The sequence below is a fragment of the Hypanus sabinus genome, chromosome 4 (assembly GCF_030144855.1).
Source record: "Hypanus sabinus isolate sHypSab1 chromosome 4, sHypSab1.hap1, whole genome shotgun sequence".
NCBI lineage: Eukaryota > Metazoa > Chordata > Chondrichthyes > Myliobatiformes > Dasyatidae > Hypanus > Hypanus sabinus.
The window spans coordinates 51,729,842-51,748,947 of record NC_082709.1 but is presented as its reverse complement, the minus strand read 5'-3'; the positions used below and the strand labels follow the sequence as shown (position 1 = coordinate 51,748,947).

At 39.7% G+C, this 19,106-nt stretch overlaps 1 protein-coding gene across 3 annotated transcripts in view; it reads right to left on the bottom strand.

Moving 5' to 3' along the window:
* The window catches only part of LOC132392757 (dynein regulatory complex protein 11-like), a 185,850-nt gene that overhangs the window by 97,065 nt on the left and 69,679 nt on the right, over positions 1 to 19,106 (bottom strand). For all 3 annotated transcript variants that reach the window (XM_059967073.1, XM_059967076.1, XM_059967074.1), the window contains exon 10: positions 6,676 to 6,782. In XM_059967073.1, the coding sequence (XP_059823056.1) occupies positions 6,676 to 6,782 (107 nt within the window). The remainder of the gene's footprint in view (positions 1 to 6,675; positions 6,783 to 19,106) is intronic.

Sequence of the window (19,106 nt, the reverse complement as noted above, 5' to 3'; positions counted from 1 at the left end):
CACAAGGAGAATGCTATCATGAAAAAAAACATCTACAGGATCATTAGAATATAAAATACATTACCACAAGTGGTTACCAAAGCTAACTCAATAACCTTAATAAGTGAATTATAGGACGAGAGCTACATCAGTACTTCTGATATGTGCCAGGAATTCATATTGTGCAATCCCTTATATTTAATCTATGAAGCAAAAACACACAGGCCGAGATTCACACTTCACAGAAGAACTCAAAGACAGTGCTAGTCTTGCAAAGTAGAAAATATTGCTCATTGGCATTTGATTTTTTTTTTAATTAGAAGAAAAGAGTAGCAAAATGAGAGTAGATGTGACAGCTCAGATAAAGAATTAAAATTGAATGGAACAGGCACAATGGATGTCTGATGTGGTGGAACTTCTAATGATCTGCTAACAAAGTATACAGTATAAGTGTTCTGTAGTTTCAGAATCATAGCATTTTACAGATAAGTGAAGCCATTCAATCCACTGAATATATTTTAAAATAAAGAAAAGACAAGAAATTTGGATTAATCAAATGGGAAATCTGGCAGATAAATTCATAGAGCAAGTTACTCCTTAAGTCATAGCCTTGGTTTAGAATTGGAATTACACGGATGATAATGACTGGAATTTTTTTTTCTGGAGTCACAGAGTTACACAGCATGAAACAGACCGTCTAGCCTAACTTGTTCTTGCCAGCTCTGGACAGCTACAGTTGCCACGTACTAGTGAGGCCAGGACTAGGAAGATCATATGGTTTAATATGTGGCTAAGGAGTTGGAGGGAGAGCCTAAGATTTTTGTACCATTGCCAGTTAGTGGAAAGGTTGTGAAGGCAGATGTTGGTAAGAACTCAGACAAAGTTAGGAATCAAAAGATTGAGCATGGTGTGACTAGTGTTCTGAGCTACATTTATTTCAACGCAAGAAGTACTGTAGGAAAGGCGGATGTTAATGCTGAGGATGAGGTAGCTGGGTTATAAACAGAGACAAACTGTAGCGAGGAGAGCTGTTGATAGGGAAAAATCATAGTCAACAGCATGATTTGCATCATAAAATATGGATAAAATCAAAAACGGTGAATACAGGACAGAGGGTGTTGTATTTGAATGTGTGCAGTATACGGATGAATTTGAAGTACAGTTGCATATTGGCTGGTACGATGTAGGCATCATTGAATCATGGCTGAAAAAAAATTATAGCTGGAAGCTTAATACCCAAGGATATACATTGTACCGAAAGGACAGGCAGGAAGGCAGAAGGGGCAGTGTAAAAAAATGAAATCAGATCATTAGAAAGAGCTGACATAGGGTCGGAAGGTGTTGAATCATTGTGGATAGAGCTGAGGAACTGCAAGGGTAAAGACACTTTGATGGAAGATGTATACAGACCCTCAAAAAGTAGTAAGGATATGGTCTACAAATTACAACGGAAGATAGAAAATGCATGCCAAAAGGGCAATGTTACAATAGTCATGGAGGATTTCAATATGCAGATAGATTGGGAAAATCAGGTTGGTGCTGGATAAGGTATTCTAGATAGGGTGTTGTTCAATGAACCAGAATTGATTAGAGCACTTCAGATAAAAGGAGACCCTTAGAGGCAAATAATCATAACATGTAGGCCAAAACTTATTGGCAAAGAACACTGGCAGGGATAACAGCAGAGCAGCAATATCTGGAAGTTCAGAAAGCAATCCAGAAGGCACAGGATATATACATCCCAAAGAAGAAGGAGTATTCTAAAGGTTAACAATATAATAGAGCAAAAATTACTGGGAAGTTAGGGGATTGGGAAGTTTTTAAAAACCAACAGAAGGCAACTAAAAAACTAATTAATAAGTTAACGATAGAATACATAAGTAAGCTAGACAATAATATTAAAAGGATACCAAATATTTTGTTCAGATATATAATGTGTAAAAGAGAGACGAGAATGTATATCAGACCCCTGGAAAACGATACTGGAGAGGTAGTGATGGGGAACAATGAAATTTGGATGAACTAAATAAGTATTTTGCATCAGTCTTCACTGTGGAAGATATTAGCAGTATGCTGGAAGTTCCAGGTGTCAGGGGTCATGAAGTGTGTGAAATTACCATTACTGGAGAGAAAGTTCTTGGAAAACTGAAAGGTCTTATGGTAGATAAGTCATTTGACCAGATAGTAATCACCCCAGGGTTCTGAAAAAGATGGCTGAAGATATAGTGGAGGCATTTGTAATGATCTTTCAAGAATCACTAGATTCTGGAATAGTTCCGGAAGACATGAAATTTGCAAATGTCACTCCACTCTTCATGAAGAGAGAGAGGCAGAATAAAGGAAACTGTAGGCCAGGTAGTATGAGCTCAGTGGTTGGGAAGATGTTGGAGTCAATTACTGAAAAAGAGATCTCTGGGTACTTGAAGACACATGTTAAAATAGTCCTCAGTCAACATGTTTTCCCCAAAAGAAAATGTTGCCTGACAAATCTGTTGGAATTCTTTGAAGAAATAACAAGCAGGATAGATAAAGGAGAATCGGTTGATTCTGTGTACTTGTATTTTCAGAAGGCCTTTGACGGTGCCACATATGACGCTGCTTAACAAGCGATAAACCTATAGTATTACAGGAAGTTTCCTCCCTTCTGTCTCTCTCCCTTCTTGAAGAGTGGAATGATATTTGCATTTAAGTACTGCAGTTCTTTGTGGGGATGGGACCAGTTCTCAGGGCTTCACGACCAGCCACTATCTTGATATCCCAAGGATGCAGCACCTTCAGGGTTCCGGATTTTTGTGGCTCTGGAGACATGCTGATTCTAGGCTGGTGCCCCTGACTAAAGTGTCATGGGAGAACACGGAACATCGGAAGCAGCGGGTTAGCTGCCGTGAGCTGTGTGTCCAGAGAGCTGCACCTTTTTGGTGCCAACTCTCTGAATGCAGAGCTCAGAAAAAGCGATGTAACAGACTTTTTACATCGTAAATAAGTGAATTAAAGAGGAGAGTTATGTTTCCCCACTTGCTGTGAAACGTGGACATTTCTCTTTTCCTCATTAGGCAGAGGGAGAGCCTAAGGTATGTCGAATTACCAGATGAACAAGTAGCTTTTGGGGCACTGCAAGTCGATGTCTTTATTGATGCTTGCTGCATGCTTGAGTGATCGGTGGAGGGTGCTGATGCTCTGTGCTGGTGGGGGTGGGGTGGATCGTTGGCTTGCTGCTGCTTGTGTGTGGGAGGGGGAGTTTGGGGTTCTATCCTTTAACTGTCATTCATTCTTTGGGGCACTCCTCTGCTTTTGTGGATGTTTGTGAAGAAAAAAATTTCATGACATATATTGTATACATTTCTCTGATATTAAATGTACCTATTGAACCTATTGAAGATTCTGGCATGAATAAAGCAGTGGTTGTTTGGCAGGAGGAAAGGAATGGGAATAAAGGGAGTCTTTTCTGGTTGGCTGCTGGTAAGTAGTGACATCCCTATAGTGATCTGTGTTGGGACCGATTCTTTTTACGTATATGTCAATGATTTGGACGATGGAATTAATAGCAATGGCTTTGTTCTGAAGTTTCTGAGTGATATGAAGATAGGTGGAGGGGCAGGTTGTTTTGAGGAAATAGAGAGGCTACAGAAGGACTTAGATTAGGAGAATGGGCAAAGAAATCACAGATGGAATACAGTGTTGAGAAGTATATGGTCATGTACTTTAGAAAAAGAAAGGTTGACTATTTTCTAAATGGAGAGAAAACACAAAAAAACTGGGGTACAAGTCAACTTGGGAGTCCTTGTGCAGAATTCCCTAAAGGTTAGTTTGCAGGTTGAGTCTGTGATGAGGAAGCTCATGCAATATTAGCATTCACTTTATGAGGACTAGAACATAAAAGCAAGGATATAAAACTGAGACTTTAGAAAGTACCAGTGAGACCTCACTTGAGGTATTGTGAGCATTTTTGGGCCCCTTATCTTGGAAAGGACCCCCTGAAACTGGAGAGGGTTCAAAGGAGGCTCACAAAAATGATTCCAGGATTGAATGGCTTGTCATATGAAGAGCGATTGATGGCTCTGGGGCTGTATTCACTGGAATTCAGAAAAATGACGGGTCACCTCATTGAAACCTGTTGAATGGTGAAAGGCCTTGATAGAGGGCATGATTCTTGATTGGTCACAGCATGAAGGGAAGAAGGCAGGAGACTGGGGCTATGAGGAAAATTGGATCAGCCATGATGAAGCAGTAGAGCATACTCGATGGGCCAAATGGCCTAATTATGCTCCTGTATCTTATGGACTATCCAAAGTATTCTGATTCACCTGCATTTGGCCGATATAGCTCTAAACATTTTCTGTTCATGAATCTGTTTAAATAGATTTTTAGTATAATCATACCTACCTCTAACACCTTTCTGTGTACTCTTTGCCCTGTGTGTAAAACCTGTCATTGTATTGAACACAGAACAGCACAGGCCATTCAGTCCTCAACACTGAGACAAAATAAATTAATGATGCATAATTACACTAAACCCTCTGCTTGCACAATATCCATATCCCTCCTTTTGCTACATGTTAATGTGCTTATCTAAGAGTCTCTTAAGTACCTCTATTGTATCTGGCTTCACTAGCACTTCTGGCAGTGCATTCCAGGAATCCACCTCTCTCTGTGTCAAATAAATAAAAACTTGCCCTGCACATCTCCTTTGAATTTGTTCCCTATCCCCTCAAATGCAGGCCTAGTAAAAAATTACCAGCTGAATTTTCTAAACTTCATCAGGTCTCCACTCAGCTGTCTCCATTCCAGAGAAAACAACCCACTACATATATTTATAGAACATGCCCTCTAATCCAGGAAACATCCTGGTCTACCTCTTTTACAGCCTCCATATCTATCCTATAATGAAGAAACCAGAACTGAATATAATAGTTCATACACAGCCTGACCAGTTTTATATAGCTGCAACATAGTTTTCTGCCTCTTGAATTCAAAGCTTTGACTAATAAAACCAAACATACCTTACACTATCTTTACCATTTTAACGACTTGTGTGGCCACTTTCTGGGAGCTATGCACTTGGACCCAAAGATCCCTCCGTACATCAATGCTGCTAAGGATCATGCCATAAATTCTGTATTTTTTCCCCATAAGACATACCTCACACTTGCCTGGATTAAACTCCATCTGCCATTTCTCCACCCATTTCATCAATTGATATACATCCCACTGTATCCTTTGGCAACCTTCTACCTTATCCACAACACCACTCATTTGCAAACTTACTAACCCACCCATTCCACTTTTCATCCTAATCATTTATATATATCATGAACAGCAGAGGTCTCAGTCATGAATCTCAAACCAGAGAAAGACCAATCAATCACTACTCGCTGTTTTCGAAAGGAAAACAGATTCTGAATCCATATAATTAAGTAACTATGGAGACCATGCATCTTAATCTTCTGGATGAGGTTATCATGATTCCTTGTTGAATGCCTTATTAAAATCCATAAATATCCATATCCATATCCATAAATTTCCATAAATATCTGTAAACAATATCCATAAATATGATATTTATAAACTATATAATTATCACCCAACCTTCTTTGCACTTTATAACTCAAACAACTTCAGCCCTTTAAACATACCTGTAAATCTTTGCTCCACCCTCTCCAGCCTAATCAGATCATTCCTATAGTATGGTGACCAGAACTACACACAATACTCCAAGAGTGATCTAGTATCCCAACTCTTGTACTTAATGCTATGACCAATGAAGGAAAGCATGCCAAACACTTCCCTCACCACTTTCAGAAAACTATGTATTTGCACCCAAGGTCTCCCTATTCTACAATACTCCCCATTTACTGTGTACATCCTGACATAGTTTAACTAACCAAAATGTAATATTTTGCCTATATCTGCCATTCATTTTTCCTTTTGTAATCTAGATCCCCAGACAGCGTTCTTCACTGTCTACTACACCACCAATATTTCCATGCAATTTGGTTAATATATAGTACATACCAAAGAAAAGAGGACCCAGCACTGATTCCTGTAACACACTACTACTGACAGACCTCCAATATGAAAAACAGCCTTCCTCTGAGCCCTACCACCAGGCAATTCTTGTACCCAATTGGTGAGCTCACCCCTGATCCCATGTGATCTCATCTTCTGGACCAACTTACCATGCAGAGCATTGGCATAGGCCTTGTTAAAGTCTTTGCAGACAATGCCTTGCCCTCAATGATCCTCTTGGTCACCACTTCAAAAAAAACCTCAAATTTATGAAACACAATATCCCATTCGTAAAGCCGTACTAATCAAATTTATGATGAACATAGAAATAATTAATCAAGGTCAACAGCAAGAATCAAAAACACTAGGAGAAAATAATATGGAACAAGATTCTCTTTCAAGATAACACCACAGGTTGGGTTTTTAAAAAGCCAAAGCACTGCAGAAGGAAGCAAAGACTTCAAGGAGTTAAAAGGCTCAAATATTCAAGAGGACAGAAACTTAGAATGGAAAGTGAAATGATGAATCTAGAAAAAACTATGAAAATATAAAATTAATATCAAGGATCAAACTATGGCAATCAATGTCTCTAAATTCTCGTAACTTTATCTGTGTTCTAAACTAGTTCCTGCTATATTCCACTATGTGCTTTGTCATAGTCCTATTTGTTTTGCAAAGCAGCTTTCATACCTGGACTCTGATTTCCTCCTCCACTTCTTTGCGTTTATCTTCCTTGATGAGTTCAGCAACATACTTCTGGGAGAGATTTGTGCACTCATCTCGGTTCTGCCAAACTCCTGTTGTTCACAAAGAAGGAAAAGGTCTGATATTCCACTCATGAAAGAGGTGCTCATCATTTTAAATAAAATCAAAGATTTTCATTTTTATTCTTTTCTATGCATAAAGAAGGATAATATCAGAGTATGATTATCATTGCTCAGTTTATGTAATCCATTTGATTGGTAATACATTGCACACTCAGGAAAAAGTACGAAGGGCCGTGTGACTCCGCATGAGGAGATTCCATTTCATCACTGGGAGGGAATGTTCAGCACTATCCTGAATACTCTTTTTTCATTTTGAATGGTCATTGGCTAGTGGTTTACAGGAGTCAAGGGGAATGCTGCATTTCTACAAGAAGGCTTGGAGCTAATCTCTTTTAATTTACAACTGTCCTTTTTTAAAATCTCTTTCTATAACAGAGCTTGAAATAGAGGGTCTGTTTTGATATTTGAACACCACTTTCTATCCAATTGAGTGTAACTGGGACTTCAAAGCTAGAACTGTTGGCTTGGGAAAGCACGCTGATATTGTGCCACATCATTCTTCTGCATTTGAGTATCAAAGACAAGTATGTTTCTTGTCATATGCACAAGAATATGTATTCACAGGTGCAATGTAAAACTACCCTGAAGCAGCATCACAGGTACTTTACATTAGAGACATAACAGTCATACATTCACATACAAAAGATACATTAAACATAAATTATACACAATTATACAAGAAAGAACAAAACTAGAACCAAAATGAACTATGTCCATTATAGTGTGAAGTGGTAAGAGTGTTGCTGTACTGAGGCAGTAATTGTGCAGATTGGCTCAAAACCAAATGCTTCAAGGGAAGTAGCTGTTCTCGTCACTGAAAATACAAGAAAGACTACAGATGCTGGAATAACACATAAAAAGTGCCGGAGGAATGCAGCAGATTAGGCATGGAGGAAAATTAGCAGTTGACATTTTGGGCTGAGACCCCTCATCGGAGTCTTATTGTAGCTAGTCCAGATCTTTGAGTTACGTAGGGGGGCAGGGACCAAGGAGCTGCAAGGAGGATGATTGTTCGAAAGGTGAAACGTGAAGGGGAAGAGTCAACGTGTCTGGTTGTGGAATCTTGAAGGATCTTGCAAAAATTGCAAAGACTGATCTATTGGAATGTGGATGCTGGTGAAATGGAAGGCAAGAACCAAGGAACTGTTCTTGTTTTGTCCAACAAGGAAATAGATGAGAGAAGTGATGTAAGACGAAGGAACACGTACTGATCCTCTTAGAGGGATCAGAAGTGGAGAGAGTGACCGGTTTCAACTTCCTGGGTGTCAAGATCTCTGCGGATATAACCTAGTCCCAACACATCAATGCAGTTATAAAGAAAGCAAGACAGCGTCTATACTTCATTAGGAATTTGAAGCGATTTGGTATGTCAACAAATGCGCTCAAAAACTTCTATAGATATACCATGAAGAGCATTCTGACAGACTGCATCACGGTCTGATATGGGGGTCTACTGCACAGGACCGAAAGAAGCTCCAGAGGGTTGCAGATTTAGTTCGCTCCAACTTAGGTACTAGCCTACAAAGTACATAGGACATCTTCAAGGAGAGATGTCTTAGAAAGGCAGAATCCATTATTAAGGGCCCCAGCACCCAGGGCATCCCCTTTCCTCACTGTTACCATCAGGTAGGAGGTACAGGAGCCTGAAGGCACACACTCAGCGATTCAGGAACAGCTTCTTCCACTCTGCCATCCGATTTCTAAATGGACACTGAACCCATGAACACTACCTCACTTTTTTAAGATATATTATTTCTATTTTTTTGTACGACTTTAATCTATTCAATATCAAGTCAAGTCAAGTCACTTTTTATTGTCATTTCGACCATAACTGCTGGTACATTACGCAGTAAAAACCAGACAATGTTTTTCAGGACAATGGTGCTACATGAAACAATGCAAAAACTACACTGAACTACGTAAAAACAACACAGAAAAAAACTACACTAGACCACAGACCTACCCAGGACTCCATAAAGTGCACATAAAGTGCATAAATAATAAACTAGATAACAGACACAGTAGAGGGCAGTAGGTTGGTGTCAGTCCAGATTCTGGGTACAGTATTGAGGAGTCTGATGGCTTGGAGGAAGAAATGGTTACGTAAGTCTGGTCGTGAGAGCCCAAATGCTTCAGTGCCTTTTCCCAGATGGCAGGAGGGAGGAGTTTGTAGGGAGGCGTGCATGGGGTCCTTCATAATGCTGTTTGCTTTGCAGATGAAGTGTGTAGTGCAAATGTCTATAATAGCGGGAAGAGAGACCCCAATATCTTCTCAGCTGACCTCACTATCCGCTGCAAGGTCTTGCAATCTGAGATGATGCAATTTCTGGACCAGGCAGTGATGCAGCTGCTCAGGATGCTCTCAATACAGCCTCTGTAGAACGTGATGAGGATGGGGGGTGGGAGATAGACTTTCCTCAGCCTTCACAGAAAGTAGAGATGCTGCTGGGCTTTCTTTGCTATGGAGCTGGTGTTGAGGGAACAGGTGAGATTCTCCGCCAGGTGAGCACCAAGAAATTTGGTGCTCTTAATGATCTCTACCAAGGATCTGTCAATGTTCAGTGGAGAGTGGACACTCTGTGCCCTCCTGAAGTCAACAACCATCTCTTTTGTTTTGTTCACATTCAGAGACTGGTTGTTGGCTCTGCACCAGTCCATTAGCCACTGCACCTCCTCTCTGTATGCTGACTCAACGTTCTTGCTCTTGAGACCCACCACGGTCGTGTCATCAGCGAACTTGATGATGTGGTTTGAGCTGTTTATTGCAGCACAGTTGTGGGTCAGCAGAGTGAACAGCAGTGGACTGAACACACAGCCCTGGGGGGCCCCCGTGCTCAGTGTGATGGTGTTGGAGATGCTGCTTATGTGTAGACTGTAATTGATTTACTCATTTATTATTTTTATTATTTTTTTTTCTTCTTCATCTATGTTATGTATTGCATTGAACTGCTGCCGCTTAAGTTAACAAATTTCACAACATATGTCAGTGATAATAAACCTGATTCTTATTCTGAGTAATACGTGAGATCTTGTTAAGCCCATAAGACATAGGAGCAGAATTACACCATTAGGCCCATCGGCCTGCTCCATTATTAGATCATGGCTGATTTACTATCCCTCTTAAACCAATTCTTCCGCCTTCTCCCCTTAACCTTTGATGCCCTTGCTAATCTAGACCCTAACAACCTTGGTTTAAAATATACCCAATGACTTGGCCTCCACAACTGTCTGTGGCAATGAATTCCACATACCCACCACCTTCTGTCTAAAGAAATAGCTCCTCATATAAAAGGCTCTGTTAACTTATGGTAAGTGGGAAGATAAGAGTTTTGGAAGAGGAAATACATTTCAGAGACATTTGTATTGAATGTCCAATTACAGTAATGTGATGAAGATGGAGAAACTGAGAGAATTTGACATTGTGAATGTTGAAGGCAAGGCCCACTCCCTTGTACATTTCCTTGAATGAGTTTTCCTTGAATGTTTTAGAGCTTGACTTGGTGACTGTACCCTAGTGCAAGTCTCATCTGCAGTTTTGACAGCTAAGATTTTGGGAACTTGGCTTTGAAGTGTATCTGCTATGGAATAAATAATTACTTATTATTTCTTAAAGCACAAGGTTATTGAAAGGAAGTTGCAATACTGCAATAAGAAACAGTAAAAAAAAAGCATTAGGGTGATACTGGCATCCTTGTTTGACACTGACAATCATTGAAGTTAGTTCTATGGTAGACCCATTGGTTAGGATGCTATTATGGAGTGAATGAATTCAGGAAACAAAACAAATTTCGCATTATATAAGAGAGCGATAATAAACATTATTTGGACTGAGATAAATTTCTAACGGACAGCTAAATCTGCGGGGGATAACCCACAGTCCTTCCTGAAGGACAGATACAAACAAGTCTTTAGTATGGTCAAATATGTTTAGAGTCTAGTAATGACCCAATCATTTTCCTAGCAGTTCCATACTGTAAATATCATGCCCACTGTGCCTTTGGCTGTACAGAACACACACTGATTGTGAACAGAAAAGAGATTTTTTCAGTCACTGGGAGGAAGCAATTGATTAGTTTTGCAACATCAGCTATTCATCAGATTTTTCTTAAGAGAAGCCAGAAGTCTTTTCATAAGTGCCTATTAGCTGTGAAACCTGTAGACTGGGAGTGGATTGCAGATTGTGTAATTTTGTCTGAAAAGAATTGCCTTTGTGGGAACCTTGAGACCTTCAGAATTGATCTCCTTGCAGCATTGCTTATGTTGTTCCTCCAATGTCAACCAGGCAGGTAGGATTGCACTTCCCTGGCTCTATTTTTATCTAGTCATAGCACAATAATTTGTAAATGGCCTGCCTATCCATCTCTCTCGCTGACATGTGTCTGAAACCAAACTGTTTGCAAAGATGACCTTTTGACCTACGTGGATTTAGTGATATATCCGTTAAACCACATTTTCCTACTTCTGTGACATTGTCAAGATTTACTGGTGCTTCAGTTCACTGTGAAAACTTAACTGTGCCTCCATTTTCAGAATGTACAGGAGCTTCAGGACTCACACCACAAGGTTCAGAACAGTTACTACGCCTCAATCATTAGGCTCTTGAAAAAAGGGGATAACTTCATTTGTCCCGTCACTGAAATGTTCCCACAACCAATGGACTAGTTTTCAAGGACTCTTCTTCTCATGTTCTCAATATTTTTTGCTTACTTATTTATTATTATTACTTCTTTCTTTTTGTATTTGCAGAGTTTGTTGTATTTTTCACATGGGTTGAACACCCAAGTTGGTGGGACTTTCAAGGATTCTGTTATGGTTATTATTTTACAGATTTATTAAGTATACACACAAGAAAGTGAACGTCAGGGGTGTATATGGTGACATACATGTACTTTGATAATAAACTTACTTTTAACTTTGAATAATCCAATTAACTGCTGGCTATGTTTCCTCTTTCTAATGTCGATTTTATGGCTAAATCCTAAATTGCACAAAATGCAATTCATTCATCATTCTTATACTTGCTGATTTATACTATCTTCCATTTGAGTAATTAATTTTTCTTTAATTCTCATCTTAAAAAGCCTATCTAAACCATGTAATTCTTTAAGGTCTGTAACACTCCAGAATCTTTACACTCATTCAATAATTGTATCACCAAACCATGCATTCAGATGTCAATGCTATAAATTCTGAAATGCATTTTTGATACGTTATCATTCTTTTATTCACTGTCTAAATCCTATATTTTGAAACTAACTTTCGGTGTTCTCCTCATCTTTGGAAACAAACACCAATAATTAGAACAATGTTGTTCATTCCTGATGTTCCCCTACTAGGTCTCCTCACTGAGAAAACAAATCTCTGAAAAAGCACCCAACCAACAGAAATAGAGATGCATATTGTTCCCTGAAGAGTACTGTTATACTAGTGAGCTTGGCAGTATTGTATAAGGATGAATACAAATTAATTTTGGGGTTTTGTAGATAATTCCAAATAGCTTAAAGTCAAATTATTAAGACACTGTCTTAGAATTCAAGTCTGGTAGCCATCCCTTATAGCATAAAGTTTGAGAAAAAAACCTTTATGTTATAAATGAAATGGCTTTGCTAAGGATCTTGGAGTCATACAGCACAGAAACAAGCCATTTGAAGAGGAGGAACCAGCAGAGCTGCTGAGTAGGGGAGGTACCTTACTACCAGTTCCTTAAAATAGATTTTTAGCATTTCCCCATTTTTTATGTCAAGCTAACTGGCCTATGGTCCCCCATTTCTCTTGCCCTCCTTACTTAAGGAATGATGTTACATATGTTTCTTTTCAATCCATGGGAACGATTCCAAAATCTGTGAAATTTTGGAAGGCTATGAGCAATATATTTATCAGCTCCAAATACAATTTTTATTTCAAACCCTCAGGGTGCAGGTCATCAGGTCCTGAGAATAAATTGGTATTCAGTCCCATTAATTTCTACTTCTATTTCACCAGCACTTATTCATTCTCTTATCTACCATTCTGGTGACTTTGTTTTTAACTGTGAAGATAGACACATTTTTTATAATTTCCTTTCTCCCAATATTTTTTAATTGTGCCTCAGTTAGTAAAGGGTCCATATTAATGTTAAGCCTGTTCAATTCAACCCAAAGGGATAAAATTCAAGATTGCACCAACACTTCGTTCCATAAGGCTTCAATTATGTTCAAATGACAAGAAATCTCAGTGCTCAAATAGCACCTGTTCTCAGATGGCAACAGAATGCAGCTCAACAAGAACAATCTTCTCAGTGTGTCAGCCAATAGCTTCCCATTAATTAGCATCAGACATCAATGTTTATGGATTATCCTGTACACAGCATTATTTTCAATCACATTATGTTTGAGTAATTGTTAAAAAAATGCAGGAAATCAATTGTTTTGGGAATTAAAAATACAAGAAACAGGAACAGCGTATATGTTGTTCTGTCAAGCCAGGTTTATCACTCAATAAAAAAGATCACCTGAAGACACAGGCTTCAAAGTGGTTTGATCACTTTACTCTTGATTTGTCAGAATATAGAAAGGATATCTCCATCTCAGCACAACCCCAGAATTTATCCAGAACTTCCCATAGATATGCCCAATTTCCAATACAGGTTGTGGCCTTCATCAACAACAGCATTATGTGTCCAACTCCCACAAGCAGGAGTTGTCCCTGGGCTTCTTCAGCAGACATTTTATGGAGTTCAGCAGAGTAACATGATCTACTGCAGGGTTGCCAGCTTTTGGAATGCAAAATCTACACACTGATCCTATACAAATTTAATCCTTGCATGTAAAAAAATGACAGCTCCAGTCAAATAAATGGATAGATGTCATTTCTGGCATTGAAGGTGAATGGTTATACTGCTATTATTTATAAAAGTTGGCATCAATAATATTAAATAATTGCTAGTATGTGGTCGTGCTGTTCAAATGCAATTTTCTGTTAAATATTTCTGTTTTTTTTATGTCCTGAGACTCACAGTGTGTGGGTGAATATTGACAGCCAACACCTCATCTCTGAGTCTAGTTGGCTGAACTAAACAGTCCTCATATAACACACAGTCATTTGATGTATTGGGAGTGAGTTTGGAGAGTATTGCACCATAGGTCATGCTGACATAGACGAGCAAAGGGCAGTGGAGTGCAATTCTGGGGCAATGAAGATATACCCTAATCACTCAGCTGGCTCAGCTCTCTGGCATAGGGAGTTTCAGAGATTCATAACCAGATGTGAGGCATTCTCTTCATTAACCCTTCACAATAAGAATCACTGACTTATGTCACTGAAATTTATTGCTTTGCAGCAGCAGTGCCATACAAGATATAAATATTTATTACAAAAATAAATAAATAGTGGCAAAGAGAAATAACAAGGTACTGTTTTTGAGTTCATTGACAGATCAAAAACCTAATTGTAAAGGGAAAGAAGTTGGACCTAAAAAGTTGAGGGGAGCTCTTAGGGCTCCTATATCTGTTCCCTAAAAGGTAGTAAAGGGAAGAGGGCATGTCCGAGATAATGAGGGTTCTTAATAATGGATGCCAGCTTTTTGAAGCACCACTTCTTGAAGATGTCCATGATGGTGGGGATTGTTGTGCCCATGATAGAGCTGGCTACGTCAACAACCTTCAGCAGCCTCTTTTGATCCTATATTCTCCAGCTAGGGTAAACATATATATCAAGAGGATGCGGTGAACTGCCTGTCTGGACATGCCCCTGCTGACTGCTCCTGTGGCTCCTCCCACAGGCCCCTGTATAAAGGCGATCTGAGGCCTGACGCTCGGCCTCAGTCTCCAGGACATAGTATGATGGACACTCACTCCTGGTTCCTTCTTCCAGTCAATAAAAGCCGATATTTCGCCTTACGTCTCAGTGTGAGTTATTGATAGTGCATCAGAGGATCAGCCATCAATCTAGACTATAGGCCTATCTACTCAAATTCTCATCATCAGCCTAGTGAAAATTCTCTGTATTGCTATGAATGCAAATAAATCTTTCCTCCAATAGAGTATACAAGTATGGCCTCACCTGTTACATAAGTTCATCTTTCCTTCTCTGTCTTACTGCTAGTCTCCATAACATGCCCCTCTTTCATTAGACTGAAATTTAAACCATTCTTCACTTCACTTTGATTTCTTTTCATTAATAAAATATCCTACCATGCAACCTTATTTGAAAAGTTATTCAATGAATAGTTTCAAATTTGGTTTTGTAAAAAGAGCAGTTTTAAAAAAAACTGGATAGAGAGTAATATGCAGATAAGAAGATGCTGCAAAAGCAAGTTTTAAAATAATTTAACTCAAATCTTCTGTATGGTAATTGACCCAACTGCTAAGATGTTTTAGCTTGTCTAACATAACTTCCATTGTCACAAAGCAGCTACACAGCTTCCTTGCTGGGTCTTCCTCCACCTTGTCAATTGTGGACAATTTCCTCTAGTTGCTATGGGGCAGATGACCTTCATGCCATAAGGAAGTTTGAGATTATGTTATCAAGTGAGGAATCGGATACAGGGCAAAAGGCGACTATACTTGTTTTGTTCAAACACAGTGGTAAAAATGAACTGGGTCTGTACAGTTACCCCTTTGGAAGGATGGGTTCAGATGTAGCACAACAGAGTAACATTAAATGTCCAGGAATTAATGGAACAGACTAAGATCCATATGTATTTATTTTACTTGCTCTGGATGTTAAACAGTGTTTAAAAAAGATATGTAAATGGAAAAATGACTGAGTAATTTTGTATTTCCTGCTGCAAAAACCTGTTCAGGAATTCAGTAGGATAAAGAAACCCCATATAAACAAGTTTCAACTTAAAAAAAAGTTTATATCATTAAAAAAATACTAAGAAAGGCTGATCTATAACCTGCTGACAGTTTAGGAGTTTCGATGAAGCTTACCTTCAGAGCAGAGGTGCTGCAATTTGTGAAGTGTTAAATGATGACAGGCCCAGATATTTTACTGCCACGTGTACAAGTGTAACTGAACCCTTTTCACCTTGTACACAACCTCCTGTCCTTCATTATAAAGAGTGCCTCTTGTTAATAAGTGTTAATTTCATGAACTATAATGTGAGGTTAAATGTAAAAAACAAGCGGGCAGTAGGAGATGCAAGAGGAGCACATTACCTTGCTTTGAAATTAGCTCATGTAGCATTGCATCTTATATACTGTGTGATCCTAATTCTAAGGAAAGCAATTGGAGATTTTCAGCATACTGGCGGCCTTCAGGCTCTATTACTGAAAATGGTTCATAACCCAAGTAACTCACAAATGGGAAATGTGGCTGCCTGCAATTATATTTAAATATAAACAGAGGCCAGCCAAGAGCATGTGCAGTACACGTGTAGTAAAACCAGAGCATTTAACACAACCATTTAGATCTCTCTGCAAGGTGCAATGATACTGCCATGAACCGAGTTCCACAAGACAGAAATGCTTGCAGCAGAACTGGTATCACGAGTTGCAGCTGAGAATTAAAAATATGAAATAAAAATGGAAAACACTGTACATACACAGCAGGTCAGATAGCATATGTAGAAAAAGAGAAATAGATTGTAAGTTTCAGGTCAAAAACCTTTTTTATAGCCTAAAAGGAGTGTAACATGCCTTCTGTCACTCTGGGTCAGAGTCATTGAGCCGAAATGTGAATTTGGAGCATCCTGGATACAGCAGGAAGTGGAGTTTCTGGCGAGTTTTATGAAGCTCATGGCGATATTCCAGGTTGTGGTTCAGGAAAAAGAAAATTGTGACTGAGAGAGGGCTGGGTGGCAGGAATATAGCAAAGGTTAATCCCTAATGGTTTTAGTATGTGTAATATGCTTGCTGTCTATAAGGGGAAAAGAAAAACCATGGGGCACCCCACCGTGAATGCAAACTAGGAAGCTATCCATGATGGGGAGAAACAGGACATGTATGTGGCTGGAGTCTTTATCTGAACCAGAAAACAGAAATGTGGTAAACATGCTGGTATTCATGGGAGAGGCTAGCTCTCTGGTCAACTCTGCTTTCAAACAATCAAACACAAGGAAAAAAAAATAGATTAACTGCATCTGCAATTGAATCAATGCAAGGTGAACGATTACTACACATACATCCTGACGGAAACGTGGCTCCAGGATACCACCTTCGATTCAGCCATCTATCTACAGGGTTTCATCTCTTTTCGGCCTGTTACGAATGTGCCACAACTCCGAGGGGCCGAAGGGTACAAAGTCGCCCCCTCCTTTTTGAGAATCGCAAGATCGCTATTAATTCGGGTCTGGGACCCAGGAAATGAGACAGAATCCACAAGGTTTGGAATGTGTCCTGGCCTCAGCGAAACAAAACTATTGATAATGGCTATTGTCTCTTGGAGATGAAATTGTGTATTGAATAGTGTACTATTCATTGAAGCCCCTCAGGGGACGACCAGAGTGGGCTGGTTGAGGGATTGCATTATCCCAACCTGATTGACACCTGAGACCCCGTGAGTAAGAATAAAAGAGGGTCTGGGGAACAACCCCTTTAGACGCACCAGGAGAAATGCTAGAAATCCCGTGACAGCGTTTAATAGTGACAGCCGGTGGGAGGCTCGTGTGTGTCCTTCCCTTGCCTGGGATTGGCGGGCTCGCCATGGAAGAATGACTTTAGCTAAAGGAGAGGCCACGAGTGAACGGCCACACCAACGGGACTCCCGATGGATCGAAATCATAAAAGGAAAGCCGGCAAGTTTTTCTCCCAAAACTCTCTCTCTCTCTCTCTCCAACCATTGAAAACCCAGCGGTCCCCAAAGGCTGCAAGCTAGCATGAACTGAGTGACTTTTATATTTCCATCGGACAATACATTATCCCCTAGACAACGATAGAGCTAATTTCTTATTGATTATTATTATACCCGCACTTTTAGATTTAGTATTGATGACGTATATTATTTGTATGTTTGCATTGATATTATTTTTGTGTATTTTTACTAATAAATACTGTTAAAAATCGTATCATCAGGCTTCAACAGACCTCTCTATCTTTGCTGGTAAGTGACCCAGTTATGGGGTTTGTAACAGGCCAAATAGAAATCCTGTAACCTCTAATAAGATCGCCAGATGAAAACTGTGTATCTGTGTTAATGTGTGAATACTTCACTAGTGATAACCCACTGTTCACCTGTGGTAGAGTTTTTAAAACGGTGAAGTATAGTCCCTTCTATTTACCGAGAGAGTTCACTGCCATTGTGATTGTGGTTGTATACAACCAACCCTTCCCTCCGCCCCCCCCATGTTAATGTTGGGGAGGCACTGTGTGAGCTCTACGGTCCCATTCATGACCTCCAACAGTTTCTTTTATTGTTGCTGGCAACTTCAACCATGCTAACTTAAAGACAGTCCTGTCTAAATTCTATTAGTATGTTCACTTTGCTACTAGAGATGAGAACAACCTGCCTGGTGCACTGAAGTCTGCCCCTGCCACCTCCAGGGAGACTTTCACCACTTATCTATTATGCTAATCCATTCCTCCAGACCTCTGATTAAATGAGTCAAACCAGTTCAAAGGGAGGTGAAGACCTGGCCGGAAGCAGCAACTCAGCATTGCAGGACTGATTTGAAAACACAGAATGGAACATGTTTGGGGGCAGCTACTTACGACAATCACATTAACGTGTGGGCTCTTTGACTAGTTATACAAAAAGTGCACTGAGGATATCACAATTATTAAACACATCTTATGATGGCAAATCAGAAGCCATGGTTGACAGCAGTGGTCTGAGCACTACTGAGAGATCAGATTGCTGTTCTGCCAGTGAGGAAGCCCCCCCCACCCCCCAAGCCCAACAAGGAGCAGACACTCTGACTGTTAACAGCTGATGTAAGGAAGACCGTGGTCAGTGTCAACTCACATAAAGCTGCAGGGCCTAATAATGTACTTGCTTGGGTGCTGAAGGAATGATGCAGCCCCGTTAACAGATGTTCTAACTAGCATTTTCAACATCTCTCTGGAACAGTCCACTAGCCCCAGACTTCAAGACAGCCACCATCATCTCAGCCTAGAGAGCGATGGTAACCTGCCTTAATGACTACCGTCCAGTGGCACTGACCTCAACAGTAACAAAGTGCTTTGAGCAGCTGGTTATGGATCACAATAAACCCCTTCTTCCTGCTACACTAGGCCCTTTCCAAAAGAAATTGGAGTGAATTAAAGACCATCATATAGTTAAAATTGGCTGGAGGAAGAAGTATAGAAAATTACAGAACTGACCGAAATAACAATTATGTGAATGAAGAAATTTCAAATACCACGAAGTTAATTG